We start from the raw sequence: 15,986 nt of genomic DNA, 5'->3' as shown, positions 1-15,986 counted from the left end.
TTCATGTACATCTCATCTATTCTCATAGTTTCAATGGCAATATAAATTCTGATCTCATTACCTTCAGATCCATATATCCCACTTCCTACCGTTCTTCCACACCAATTTCAGCTGAATGTCTTATAAACAAAACTCAACCTACCTAAAATTGAACTCATTGTTTTATTCCCAACCTATTCAATCTCTTGAATTCTTTCACTAACTGGCCCGCTTATCTACACAGTTGTCACACCAAACACCTGGGGGAACTCTTTAATTCTTTTCTATTATTCTCACATCTTCCCACAACTCCCAAGTTTTGCCTCTTCTAACTACTCCTTTCATGTCAGCTTATCTCACTCCTAAATTTACCACCATATTTTTTTATCAATAATACAATCTTTTCTTACTTCAATCATTTCTCCATATCTGCATTCAGAGTAACTTCCTAAATGTAAATTTGATCTAGTCAATTCTCTGCTTAAAGCCCTTCAAAACCTAGCTCCTGGTTTTCAAGTCCAAACTTCCTCATAAGGCCTTTCATATTACATACCCTGATTACCTCTTTACCTTTTGCCATCCTCTCCCCCAGCCATTCCAACCAACTAAATTACTTAAAATGTTGGGGCATAGAACAAAAACTCTCCCAAATCCCATCCTTTAAACCTTCTGTTCCCTCTTCCTGGAACACCCTCACCCTTCTCCCTCAATTCTTGACTAATCTAACTGAAACTCATCCTTCAGATCTCAGCATAGATGGAACTTACTTCACAGATACTTCTCTGAGAGCCCATGTCTATATTAGGTGTTCTTCTTATGGAATTGCCACATTATATTTCCAATACATTGCAACTGTGCTTTTACTTAATCTCAACTTTATTAGAGTGGAAGCCCCCAAGAGGACAGAAACTATGTCTTCCTAGTTCATAGCTGTTTCCTGTATTTACCATATCATAGTGCTCAATAAATAATTTGAATGAGTGTTATACAAGTCTTACACATATTTTTTAATACTCTTTTTACAATGTTTTTTAAATTAAAGTTTAGTTGTGTGATGGTGGCCAAGACATGGAAACAACCAAAGTGCCCTTCGATAGATAATTGGATAAAGAAGATGTATACACACACAATGGAATACTATTCTGCCATAAGAAAAGATGAAATAGTGCCATTTGCAACAGCATGGACGAATCTTGAGATTATTATGCTAAGCGAAATAAGTCACACAGAAAAAGTTGAGAACCATATGATTTCACTGATATGTGGGATATAAAACTGAAAGCAACAAAGGAACAAGACAAAGATACACATATTATTTAATTCTGGATTTCAGGCTCAAATTTTAATCACATGTAGAAAAAATAAGTTACACTTTTTAAAAAGCTATGGCTGCCCTAAAGAAACAGCTATTTCTGTGATATAACCTGGAATATATTTTCCCATAGAAATATTTTCTGTCAGTTTAGTTCTATACCACTATTTTATGCGGTGTTCTACAAATATCACTGTATGGAAAATGTGTTCCAGTTTCCAAATAATCAATACATACACTTTAGGAACACAGATTATTTATAATTTAGGAAATTCCATATAATTTAAATTATGAGACTTCACTAAAAATAGAAACAAGCTGAAAAGTAAAAAACATTAAATGAAAAGTATTTCAAGTAAGGAATTAAAAATTATTTCATATATCTCTTAAAGAAAATTTTGCATTAATTATACTTGAAAAAGTATTATTAAAATTTGTGTCTAAAATTCTATTTGTGAAATTACTCTTTTTAATTAAACACATATTTTATCATTATCCCATATACTTGACACATCAACAGGAACTAGCATGCATTTTCTTGTGTATCTCAAGAGGTAGAGAAGCACTGGAAAGACTCTGGGAGTTTGAAGTTGGTATTTAAAAATATATCTATCATAATGGAACTATAATTCTATGGAATACAGTTTTGGCAATGTGATCTAAATAAACCAAAAAACAGTCAAGAGGTGATGTTGTCTACTAATAATTTCTTGAGAATATTTGAAGGACATTTTTAGAGGCATGTACAACTCCACAAAACACTGAATTTATATGAATGGTAGATACTATTCTGATGCCAAATTACATGTGTAAGATCATACTATGAAAAATAAACGTGCCTTATTTTACTCTTTAATTTCTCCTGTTTACCATCCTTTATAATATACATTTTTAAACTCTTCATTAGTCCTGAAATCATAAAGTGTAGACCATATGTATATGCTATATATATATAATACATACATATAATGTACATATATATTATACATATGTATATATATATGAAGTATAAGTCACTATTTCAGGTAGTATTAATTTGAAATATAAAAAGGACTTGTTAAGTAAATGAATATGGAAACAACATTGCAAAAGTGGTAAAACATTTTATCTGTTTAGATAATAAACTCTTCTTAATTATGTTAGCATTCAACTGAACACAAATGATAAATCTATTATAATTTATATTAATCTTAATTTGTATAAAAGCTCTATAATTGATCTCTCAAGTTTATTTGTGTTTTAGTCAATATCCTATAACAATATTATGAAAACAAGCATTAAGTTTAACCTATTTAATGATTTTATAGGACTAAGATTATAAAGGGAAAAGCTTTTCTCAAATAGCTAAAAAAAGCCAGTAACTTTTTGGGGGAGACATAATTGTCTATAGGATAAATATTTTTAAAAATACACATACAGAATGATAAAATATATATGATCAAAATAGCTGATACCAATTATAATTATAATTATAAATGAAAGCTGTAAGTCAACAGTAGTGTGTGACTATCATACCAATTTTTCAGTGTCATTAGTCATTTAGTAGCCACTCTGTGGAAAGCACCAAAATAAGCCAAGTATGAAGAAAAAGAAAAGAGCAATGAACAAAGATTCTGCCCTGGAGTAGTTCTTAATCTAATGAGGGGGAAGAATTATCATTAATAAAATACCCATTAGGACATAATACAAATGGAATATTATGACAAGAATGTAACTAGTAACCACCTACCCTATCAAGTAGTACATATGCACATTGAAACATTGGGAACATGGAATAGTAGATTTACTGCAAAGACGAGTCAAGCTTCGTCAAGCTTCCATAAAAACAGGCTGTTTTAATTAGAGTTTCTTGAAAGAATAATTATGTAACTTAGAATGAATATATATGTATATAAATATATATGTTAATATATATGTGCATGAATATATTATACATATATATCCATACATATATATATATATGTATATATATATATATACACAAATAGATATATATGTATGAGCCCGCCTTAAGTCAAACGTATCTTATCTTATTAAGGACCTAATATGTACAGAGCATAAACATTTATTAAAGAAAAATTGTTTTTCTGATTAATGTGGAAAACTGTATATACTACAAATAGATGGCTTGGAATTCCATGAAATTTCACACTTGGGGGAATATCACATTAATATGTGCAGAAATGTAAATATCAATGTCAAAGTCAAAGTGGTAACTGCTATCAACCACATAGCCAAATAGCTGTATACGTCACAACATAAAAAATATTAATAAATTGAACCCAGAACAATATGTTAATGAGGCAAGTGACGAATAAGCTACCAGCATTAAAAAATATGTGAACGGATCATGATTATTTTTACATAAAACTAAATGTGGTCACAATTCACTTGCCATTCTTACTGAAAGTGATTATTTTAAGGTTGAGTATAAAGAAATGAGATGATTTCCATGTATAACTTTTAGAATGAGCCTTACTATTTTATCATCAAATTGTGCATATATCACCCTTAACCATTTACAGTATTTGGAAAATCTAAATTTAGCATATGTTGATACTACAATATCTATTTTTAAAAGACTTTATGGTTTCAAATTATTTTGGCTGAACTTTCCACGTATATGAATCATAAATTAGCTATAATATTTCAAATAACTCTGCAACTTGACATGTATGTTACATAACCATATGAAATGTTGAAATCAAATAATGTGATATTCAATTTCAAACTTACAGTTCAATTGCCTTGTTCCACATGATAACATATCCAGAAAGAATGAAAGATTCAATATTTACAATATGTGTATTTCCTCTTTCTGTTCCAACATAGAGCCATTTACTCTGGAAAGGTAGATGACAGTAAGTAATTCTGAAAGAAAGAAAATTACAATTAAAATATCTAAATTTTATGTCTGGTCAGCATTTTATTTTTCTTATACTTATTATGTAGTGATAGCTATATAAACAATGTAATTTAGAATATACTCAAGTAGCATTTAGTTATTAGTGAGGGTATGGGATAAATAACAATATATCATTAAAACAATGATAACAGCCACTGTTAAGTATCTAACATAGGCATTAATACATATTATTTCGAATTCTGAAAACAGTACTCTGTGTGTGTGTGTGTGTGTGTGTGTGTGTACACACACACACTTTTTTCTTTTACAAAGAGTAAAATGAGGTCAAGAATTTTTATTTTCACTTGTCTAGAACTGAAAGCTAATAAGTGGCAAAACTGAGTTTAAAATCCATTCTTATTTGTTTGCAAAATTATCATCTTTCCCCAAGCTACACTGCTTGCCTGTTTTATTCAGTTAACATTCAGTTCAAATAGAAATTACGTACATTTGAAACATAAATTTCAGAGTTCTCAGAGAGTTTGCAGCTATGTCTATACAGACGGTAAATTATCCATCTACTTTTTATTCAGATGCTTGGCAACTAAGTAGTATAAAGAAAACTTATAAGGTCAGAGATCCACTGTATTATTCCCTCATTTGTTTTTGTTCTGTCTTCTTCACAATGGGCTTTCTATCTCTGGGAACCTGCTCTATGGCCAGAGCAACTATGACTCCTATTTATGAAATCTGGGAAATTACCAGAATCTTCTCTTCATGGCATCATCACTCTATCTAGTTTGCCCTATTCATACTCTTTAATCACTCTTAAGAAGGAAAATGGGCATAAGTTCACAGTTATCCCTTGCCAGAACCTGTTGTTCTGGCACACAATATTTCCTGGAGCTTACTGAGAAAAGGAACTAGTAAATTGTTAGAAGAGCTGGACAGAATTCTGATGCCAGAGAAACAGACCAATATAAAAAAAGAAAAAGGAATGTGAATAGTAAATTCCCAACAAAATTCCATTATATAACAGTGAATATTCAGTCCATCAAATTTATATTGTTAGTCTGGGTCACTGAGTTATTATTCAACAGCCTACCTCTCTAAACCAAATTTCATCTATTCGAAAGCATTCTGCTGAAAGCACCATGCATACTGTATCTGAAAAACTAGAAGCCATGCTATTACATACACATTTACAGAGTTAGTTGACAATTGAATTGAAGTGTAACTAACCTACATGATATTGGACAATTCTGATTAAAACCTAACGTCTAGAATTTCTGTTGTTAAGAAATGTTTAATAATGCCCCACAGGAAATAACTTTATGGTCATGTTTCTAGGTAATGAAGGACCAATTTTCAATTCAATCTAAGTAGAAAGAAGAAACTCATTTTAAAAGGATTTAAGATCATCCTTTGTGAATCATAGTAAGAGTAGAAAAAACTCTTATGTCATAAAAGTAGACACAAATATAGAAGTTCAGAACATAGAAAATAGAATAAACGTCAATATTACATAGTCATTTCCAAGGTGAAATAGAAAAGGCTAAGAACTGCCTGATTGTAGTAATGAGACCTGAAGCAAGAGGCAGAATTCCAAGATCGACAGACATTATAGCATAATAAAAATAATGGAATACATGAAGAAGATCCAAACAGGATTAGAACTACTCTGAACCAATATCACTTTTTTCCTCATTCTGACTGACAAGTATCTAGACCCTTGATGACAAAAGGGTTTCATCTATGTCCAATGTCCAACTGATAAGTAGTGGTTAAACAACTAATTAAGAAAGATTCCCAGACTTTATCTGAATCCGATAAAAAAGGGTAATATAAAATAGTTAAGATGATTGATAACAGATGAGGGAGAGGGTGTGATTACACTTGTGCTGTATATTTGATGACCCTAATAAGTGACTAAATTGATACCTTAATAGAACATCACTTATTGTACATAATAGTTATACTTTCATTTGTAACATATTTCTACCAACACCTCCTGCAAGATGAAAAATTTTCAGTTATATGTAAGTCTTTAAAAAATAATCTTGTTCGTACATCCATATTCACTATCATTCTTCTATAGTAAATCATCTAAGACGTTCATTGTCTTTCACCCATTCATTCATTTATTCAACCTTCACTGAATGTCTTTATTAAAAAGCACTGTCCTTTGTTATAACATACCTATTCTTTTTCCCTCAAAAAAATATACCATCTAATAGGAAATAAATAAATAAATAAATAAAGTAAGAAATATACCATCTAATAGGAGAGATAAAATATACCATCTAATAGGAGAGATAAAACAAATAGACAAGTAATAAAACTGTTCATTGCTATAAAGAGTTCAAAGGAGAGAGGAATTAATTCCAGTAATGGAAATCAAGGAAAGCTAATGTGGAAAACTGTATTTGAATTGGCCATTAGAGATCAAATAACTCTGTAATTAGATATATATCACATAGCCATATGAAATAAACAAAATAAATGTGTCTCGAGCTTAAATAATATACAGATCTTTAAAACATTTTTGCTGATCCTCACTTTTGACTTACTTTTATAAATTCTTAGCTTATGTATAAAAATACATTCCTGATACTTATGGTTCATATATGTACATAAAATAATAAAAATTAAAGAAAATACAAATTAAAGACAAGCAAAACTACAACTAGAATTCAAATTAATGACATTAATTTAGATGACAGATGAATTATTTTACAGAAATACAATAATCTCACAATATGGATATGGTCTGGACTGCACAGGTTCTTTTGAATTTGGTGTGTCTATATTTTGGGCTTCTCTTTCACCACTTGCCTCTACTTGAACAGCTTCAAATTCTGTTCCAAAGTATATCATCACATAATTTTACAATCCTTCAGCATGCATACATAATACATGTGCATAGTCCATTTCTGTTATTTCATTAATTGATAACAATAAAAATAACACTACTTGGTTTTAACACAACCATAAATGCAAATTTAAATTCACATATTCGACCTGTGTGGTAGTATATTTTGTATGGTTTATTCAAATTATTCAGAATGTTTCCATTAGTCTTATTATAAAAATAAAAGTATTACAGTTAAATTACTAGGGAAAACTCGTAACCCCAAGACTATGCTCACTGACTGTACTTTAAGAAACACTGTCACTACATGAGCCAAAAATATATTTTAAAAAGTAAATGGTTTAAAATTACATAACTTATGCTGTATAAAATTTGGTGGGATATTTCAACTTTGGAACTTTAACCCCTAAATTCTAACAGAGTTCAATTTCAGTCCTATTTTCATCTGGATTCCAGGTGAAATCTCTAGTACAGGCATGATGACTCTGGCTCCAGTCCCTTCTCTAATATTTATAATTACGTTGTATAACCTGCTAACACTAAGAATGAGTTGGATAATGATTCTAGATATTAAATATTAAAGATATTAAATATTAAAAATATATTTAATATTTAATATCTAGAATCATTTTAGATATTAAAATACAAATGCCAGAGATGACAATTCAGTAGTTCTGAGGTAATTTCTAGCATTGCTGTTTTATAACTCTTTCTGGGTGTTTTTTATGCACAACCACAGTTGAGAACCATTAAATTATAGTAACATCAAAAAATCCAAAACACTAATTCAAAAAGATATATGCACCACTATGTTCACTGCAGCATTATTTACAATAACCGAGATACGGAAGCAACCTAAGTGTCCACTGATAGTCAAATTGATAAAGAAGATATAGTACATATATACAATGGAATATTACTCAGCCATAAAAAAATTGAAACCTTACCTTTTGCAACAACATAGATGAACCTAGAGGGTATTATGCTAAGTGAAGTAAGTCAGACAGAGAAAGACAAATACCGTATGGTTTCACTAGAATGTGGAATCATACAAACAAAATAAATAAACAAAACAAAAATAAACTCATAGATACAGAGAACAAATTGGTGGTTGCCAGGTTGGGTGGGGGGTGGGGAGTGGTTGGAGGGATGGGCGAAAAGGATTAAGAAGTACAAATTACCAGTTTTTAGAAGCAGTCACAGAGGTATAAAGCATAGAATAGGAAATACAGTCAATAATATTGTAATAACTATGTATGGTGTCAGATGGGTACTGGACTTGTCAGGGTGATCACTTCATAAGGTATATAAATGTCTAATTATTATGTTGTACACCTGAAACTGATATTATATCACATGTCAAATGCAATTAAAAAATAAATTTTTTAAAAAGAAGAATAAAAGAACCATTAAATTATAGCAACAATTCTTAATCTTTGGTACAAATAAATATCTCATTAAAATACATATTACCCAAATCCAGGTACACATTGTGACACCATGGATCTGGGATGGGACTTATGATTGATATTTTAACAAAAATCATCAATACTTCTTATTCAAAATGAAGTCCATAGACCAGGAACATGGACCTCACCTGAGAGCTTAGTAGAAATTCAGAATCTCAGTTATTACAATAACTATGCTCTACCCCAGAATCAGAAACTGCACTTTATGAAAAACCTCCAGGTGAGTCATATACACATTAAAATTTAGGAAGCAGTTCTCTAGGTGTTTCTGATACAGATAATCTATGAATTACATTTTAAGAAACACTGTTCTATGGTTGAATGACTGCTGCTTACTTTATTTACTATCAAGATTCAGAATAAGAACCTAAATTACTAATTTAGTAGTAGGGATAAAGCTTTACAACTATGTAGCCCCTCAAAAACAGTTAATGATAATTACAGTAATAACAAAAGACCCACAACAGCCAGATAAAGGGACTTAGATAGCTACTCTAAGATTCCCTCAGCATCTTAAGTCAAAGACTGATATTTAGGAATTTTAGTGGAAAAACTCAAATCACAGAAAAGATAAAGAATTAAAATTTCTTTAAGGAAAGAATGTAATAATTTTGGACAACCTATACCTAGCTAGAACCAAACACAAGAGGCAAAATTAAACAGATAAGTGAACATTTAGATGAATTTCAGTCACAGTCTTAATGGGCTTTAAATCAACTAACCAGAATCTCTCGATTCTGTTGTGTATAATTAGTTGAAAAACTATGAAACATAAGTCAAATTTAAAAAATAAGTCTAAGCTCTGCAGTTCCATAAGGAATAACATCGTGATTTCTAACAAATGCAATTCTGAGAAGCTCATTCTCATTTTCCTACAGCAAAATAAATAACATTTTCTACCTTCATTTAAATTCATAGAATATTTTAATTTCTGAAAGAGAGAATTGAGTTAGTGGAGGCCACGTGGAGGGCAGAAATAGGCACTAGTCTCCTCGGGGCGATAAAAATTGAAGTATAATGGGGAATCATAATCCCACCCTACCAAGCAGTAATAAGTGCCTCTACCTATCCCAGGTGTTAGAAAGAACAACTATGGAAACTGAACTTCTACTCCCACCTGTTAGTATCAAGATGACATCTATCCTTCCCCTGCCAGAACAATGTGAAAACAACCCAACAAAAACAGAAGGCTTAAATAAGACCTAGGGTATCAAAACATAATATCCCAAATGTCTATAGTTTTAATTTAAAAAAATATCTAAGCATACCAAGAAATAGGAAAATCTCACTTTGATTTTGAAAAGACAATAGATACCAACACCAAGATAATACAGATATTGTAATTCACTGATACATATTTAAAAGAAGCTATCATAAAAATACAAGCAATTATGAATAAAATGAAATAAAAAATAGAAAGTCTCAGCAAAGAAACAGGAGATAAAAAAGAACCAAACACAAATTTTACTACTGAAAAATATAATAAAGGACATTTAAAACCTATGTTATACATAGGTATATTCTTAACAGCAGAATTGAGGGGACAGAAGAGTCAGTTAACTCAAAGATGAAACAATATAAATTATCCAATATGAAAAACAAATGAAAACAGATGTAGAAAAAAAGCCAGAGACTCATAAACCTGTGGGACAAAAACAAACCTAACAGATCTAACAGTCATGTTATCAGGGTCCCAGAAGGGAAAAAAAAAAAAAGAGGAAGGGACTAAAAAAGTAGTCAAAGACAATCTGGAAGAAATGGACAATTTTCTAGAGGCGCACAACATTCCAAGGCTAACTCAAGAAGAAACAGAAAGCCTGAACAGTCTGATTACCACCAGGGAAATTGAATCAGTAATCAATAATCTCCCAACAAACAAAAGCCCTGGACCAGACAGACGGCTTTACAGGTGAATTTTTCAAAACGTTCAAAAAAGAATTATCACCTATTCTCCTCAAGCTCTTCCAAAAAATCCAGAAGGAAGGAAGACTCCCAAACACTTTTTACGAAGCCACTATCACCCTGATCCCAAAAGCAGACAGACACCACAAAAAAATAAAACTACAGGCCGATATCTCTAATGAACATAGATGCAAAAATTCTCAACAAAATATTAGCAAACAGAATTCAGCAATACATTAAAAAGATCATACACCATGATCAAGTGGGATTCATCCCTGGTATGCAAGGGTGGTTCAACATCCACAAATCAATTAATGTGATACACCACATTAACAAAATGAAAAATAAAAATCACATGATCATATCAATAGATGCAGAAAAAGCATTTGATAAAATACAGCAACCTATTATGATAAAAACCCTTAAGAAAGTGGGAAATAGGATCATATCTTAACATAATAAAGGCCATATATGACAAACCCACATCTAACATCATACTCAATGGGGAAAAGCTAAAACCATTCCCCCTAAGATCAGGAACAAGACAAGGTTGCCCACTTTCTCCACTTCTATTCAACATAGTGCTGGAAGTCCTAGCCACAGCAATCAGACAAGAAAAAGAAATAAAAGGCATCCAAATTGGTAAGGGGGAAGTAAAATTATCATTATATGCAGATGATATGATACTATATAGAGAGAACCCTAAAGACTCCACCAAGAAACTATGAGAACTGATAGATGAATTTAGTAAAGTAGCAGGATATAAAATTAATATTCAGAAATCAGTTGCATTTGTATATACCAATGATAAAGTATCAGAAGGAGAAATTTTAAAAAAATTCCATTTACAATTGCTCCAAAGACTATAAAATATCTGGGAATAAATCTAACCAAAGATGTAAAAGATCTGTACTCAGAAAATTATATGACATTGAAGAAAGAAATGAAAGAAGACATAAATAGATAAAAACACACTCCATGTTCATGGATAGGAAGAATTAATATAGTTAAAATGTCCATACTGCCTAAGGCAATATACATATTCAACGCAATTCCTATCAAACTACCAACGATGTTTTTCGCAGAAATAGAACATATAATCCTAGAATTTATATGGAACCATAAAAGACCCTGGATAGCCTCAGCAATCTTGAGAAATAAGAACAAAGAGGGAGGTATAACGATACCTGACTTCAAACTATACTACAAGACTACAGTAATCAAAACAGCATGGTACTGGCATAAAAATAGACACATAGATCAATGGAACAGAATAGAGAGTCCAGAAGTAAATCCATGCCTATATGCCCATCTAATCTACGACAATGGCAGCAAGAATGTACGATGGGGTAAAGACAGTCTGTTCAATAAGTGGTGTTGGGAAACCTGGACAGACACATGCAAGAAAATGAAGCTGGACCACCTCCTTACACCATATACAAAAACAAATTCAAAATGGCTTAAAGACTTAAATGTAAGATCTGAAACCATAAAATATCTAGAAGAAAATATAGGAAGAAACTTCATGGACATTACCTGGAGTAAGATTTTCACTGATATATCCCCTCGCATGAGGGAAGTAAGAGAAAAAATAAACATGTGGGATTACATCAAACTAAAAAGTTTTTTCACAGCAAAGGAAACCATCAATAAAACAAAAAGGGATCCTACTGAATGGGAAAAGATATTTGCCAATGATATATCTGATAAGGGATTAATATCACAAATCTATAAAAAACTTACTCAACTCAACTCCAAAAAAACAAACAACCCAATTAAAAAATGGGCAGAGGACTTGAGGAGACATTTTTCTAAAAAGGACATACAGAAGGCAAGAGGACATATGAAGAAATGCTCAACCTCACTAACCATCAGAGAAATGCAAATAAAAACCACAATGAGATACCACCTCACCCCAGTCAAAATGGCTATCATCAATAAATCAACAAACAACAAATGCTGTCGCAGATGTGGAGAAAAGGGAACACTAGTGCATTGTTGGTGGGACTGCAGATTAGTGCAGCCACTATGGAAAACAGTATGGAGGTATCTCAGGAATCTGAAAATGGAACTACCCTATGATCCAGTAATTCCACTCCTAGGCATCTACCCGGAGAAATCCAAAACTCCAATTCAAAAATCTGTATGCACTCCTATGTTTATTGCAGCACTTTACACAATAGCCAAGATATGGAAACAACCGAAATGCCCATCGGTAGATGACTGGATTAAGAAGCTGTGGTACATTTATACAATGGAGTATTACGCAGCCATAAAGAAGAAAGAAATCTTATCATTTGCAACAACATGGATGGATCTAGAGAACATTATGTTAAGTGAAATAAGTCAGAAAGAGAAAGACAAGTACCATATGATCTCACTTATATGCGGAATCTAAAGAAAAGAATAAGTGAATGAACTAATCAGAAACAGTTTTGGGGACAAAAAGGAAAAAAACCAAGAGTTGTTAGATGGGCGGGGGTGGGGATGGGGATAAGGGGAAAGGTGAAGGGATTAGAAAGCAGCTGGTAACCACAAGATGGCCTCAGGGTTTTTTGAAAATTAATTTGGGGAACGTATTCAATAATGTTGTAAAGATTTTGTTGGGTATCCGATGGACATGTGTCCTATTTGGGAGACCACCTCAGGGATACTGTGGATGCCTAATCATGGCTCTGTACACCAGAAGCTAAACATTAATGAATGCCAACTATAATTTTATATATATAATGTGATGGCTCGGTGTGAGGTCGGAGGGATAGTGGATGGGGGTAGGGGGGTTCACAGTGTGAGGGATATAAATGATGAACGTCTAAGTATTACCTTGTCTTGTACACCTGAAACTAATAAATTTAAAAAAAAGAGAAAAAAAGTAGTCAAAGAAATAATGTCTAAAAACTTCCCAGATTTGGCAAAAGACAAACAAAAATATTCAAAATGCTGAGAAAAACCAAACAGGATAAACCCAAAGAAATAAAAACAACACAGAGCATACCCAAACATCTGAAAACTAAAAAAGATAAAAAAGAAAACATCTTGAAATCAACAAGAGAGAAATAATACCTTTAGTACAGGGGGAAAAAATTCAATGATACCAGATTTCCCGTCAGAAAACAGGAGGCCAGAAGGAAGTAGAACACTATTCAAGTGCTTAAAGAGGAGAACCCTCAACCCAAAATTCTATATCTACCAATAATATCCCTCAGGAATAAAGGAAAAATCATGACATTATTAGGTGAAGGAATACTAATAATTTGTCACTGAAAGATCAACTCTAACAGACGAGTTAAAGGGAATTCACTAAACAAAGAGTAAATGATAAAAGAAGGAATTTTTGAGTATCAACTATGAAGAAAAACCAACAGAAAAAGTAATAATGTCAGTAAATAGAATATATTTTCCTTCCCCTCTTAAGTTTCCTAAATTACATTTGATAGTTGAAGCAAAAATTTTAACACAGTCTGACGTGTTCTAAATAAACAGAGAGGAAAATATAAATAAGGGAAGTAAAGAAAGGAAAACTCTCTATATTTCATTCAAACTGGGAAAATGCAACACCAGTAGACTGCAATACATTATCTATATATAATGAAATGTCTACAGCAACCACTAAAGAAGAGATACATTAAAAAATAAACTATACAGAAATCAAAATGGAATTCCAAAAAGAAAATGTTCAATTAAACCACAGGAAGAAAAAAACAAATAAATGAAAAGTAGGACAAGCAGACAACAAATAATAAAATGAGAACTTAAGCCCTAACATATGAATAAGTACATAAAATGAAAGCAAAATACACATATTGGGAGAGTGAATTTAAAAACATTACCTAACTATGCACTGTCTACAAGAAATTCATTTTGAATATACTGGCATGAGTAGACTGAAAGTAACAGGAAAGACAAAGATATATCATACAAACATTAATGCAATGAAAGCAGGAGTGGCTATATTAATATCAGATTTTAAAAACTTCATAAGAGGGAAGAAGAGTGGTAGTAGAGAGGGGAGGAAAGTGGTAGTACAGGAAAAAGGGGGTCAAATATATGATGATAGAAGGGAACTGACTCTGGGTGGTGAACACACAATGAAATATATATATGATGTATTATAGAAATGTACCCTTGATACCTATACAATTTTACTAAACAGCATCATACCAATACATTTAATAAAAATTTTAAAAACTTCAGAGAAAAGAAAATGCTGAGTGACAGACAGAGACATTATGTAACGATAAAAAGGTCAATCCACCAAGGAGATGGCAATTCTAAATGTGCATGCACCAAACAACAGGTTGCAAATATGTGAAGCAAAAACTGATAGAACTAAAAGAAGAACAAGAAAATTCATGATTCTCGTAGATTTCAACACCTGTCTCCAGCAAATCAGTAAGGATACAGAAGGACCCAACACAACCATTAACCAACAGAAACTAATCAACATTTATAGAACAAACTGGCAAACAACAACAAAATTCTAGCATCCACAAAACATATATGTAGACGACAGCCTGAGCTAAAAAAAACAAGCCTCACCAAATTTAAAATAATTCAAGTCATGTAGAATGTGTTCTCTGAACACAATGGAATCAAACTAGGGATCAACAAAAGAAACATAATAGGAAAAATCTACAAATACTTGGAACTAAGCAATATACTTCTAATTGAAATATAGCTAAACCAATGCCAAGAGAGAATTCATACCACTAAATACATTAGAAAGTGGGAAAAGTTTCATAAAGAAGATGTGGTGTATATACACAATGGAATAGTATTCTGCCATAAGAAAAGATGAAATAGTGTCATTTGTGTTGTGTCATTGGAATTAACCCCTGATCATTCGCAAAAGGAGAAAAGAATTCACAGAATAAGCCTGAAATGAGGAGAGCAAGGATGTAAGTTTATTCAAGAAGAAAGAAGCCGGCCTAGATGTTGCTGGGGCAGAGGACGGCACCTAACTTTAAGTTAGCTTTTTCTTACATAGGAAAGTGTAGGTAAATTTCCTTATGGCAGGAGATGTGACGTATAGACTGAGGTCATTTGATTGACATATGTTGGTTATATAACTAGATGTTTTCAATGCATGCTCATATCCAGAACGCATACAGAAAAATCCACCGGGGTGAGGAAGTAGAGAGGGTAGAGGGGAGTGGGGGGCGGGAGGGGGGGCAAGCTTACTGTTTATTCCATTCTAACTGCATTATAATTTGGCTAGAGTTGAACTAAAGGGCAGGTTTTGGCAGTTTGCGCATGTGTGAAGAACCAGATAAAACCAGTTGGCCTTTATCTCCTCTTTTTATGAGCGTTTAAACATCTTAGATTTATTTCTAGGGGATAAGCCTGGGCAGTTTCTGGGGAGGGAATGCAGGCCTGGGCAGTCCCCCTTCAGGTTCATTTTTATTAACCCTTTTCTGCCTCATCAATTTGCAACAACATGGATGGATTATCATGCTAAGCAAAATAAGTCGGACAGAAAAATTCGAGAACCATGTGATTTCATTCATACTGTGTTTCCCCGAAAATAAGACCTAGCTGGACCATTAGCTCTAAGGCACCTTTTGGAGCATTATTTTATATTACATAAGACCCGGTCTTATATATATT

General features: G+C 32.3%; 1 protein-coding gene across 6 annotated transcripts in view; it reads right to left on the bottom strand.

Annotated features, from left to right (window-relative positions):
- STXBP5L (syntaxin binding protein 5L) overlaps positions 1–15,986 on the bottom strand; it is a 252,481-nt gene that overhangs the window by 173,700 nt on the left and 62,795 nt on the right. For all 6 annotated transcript variants that reach the window (XM_081030031.1, XM_081030026.1, XM_081030027.1 and 3 more), the window contains exon 6: positions 4,028–4,162. In XM_081030031.1, coding sequence (XP_080886157.1) covers positions 4,028–4,162 — 135 coding nt within the window. The remainder of the gene's footprint in view (positions 1–4,027; positions 4,163–15,986) is intronic.

The sequence above is a fragment of the Rhinolophus hipposideros genome, assembly GCF_964194185.1.
Source record: "Rhinolophus hipposideros genome assembly, chromosome: 2".
Lineage (NCBI taxonomy): Eukaryota > Metazoa > Chordata > Mammalia > Chiroptera > Rhinolophidae > Rhinolophus > Rhinolophus hipposideros.
This window is presented reverse-complemented; position numbering and strand designations above follow the sequence as displayed.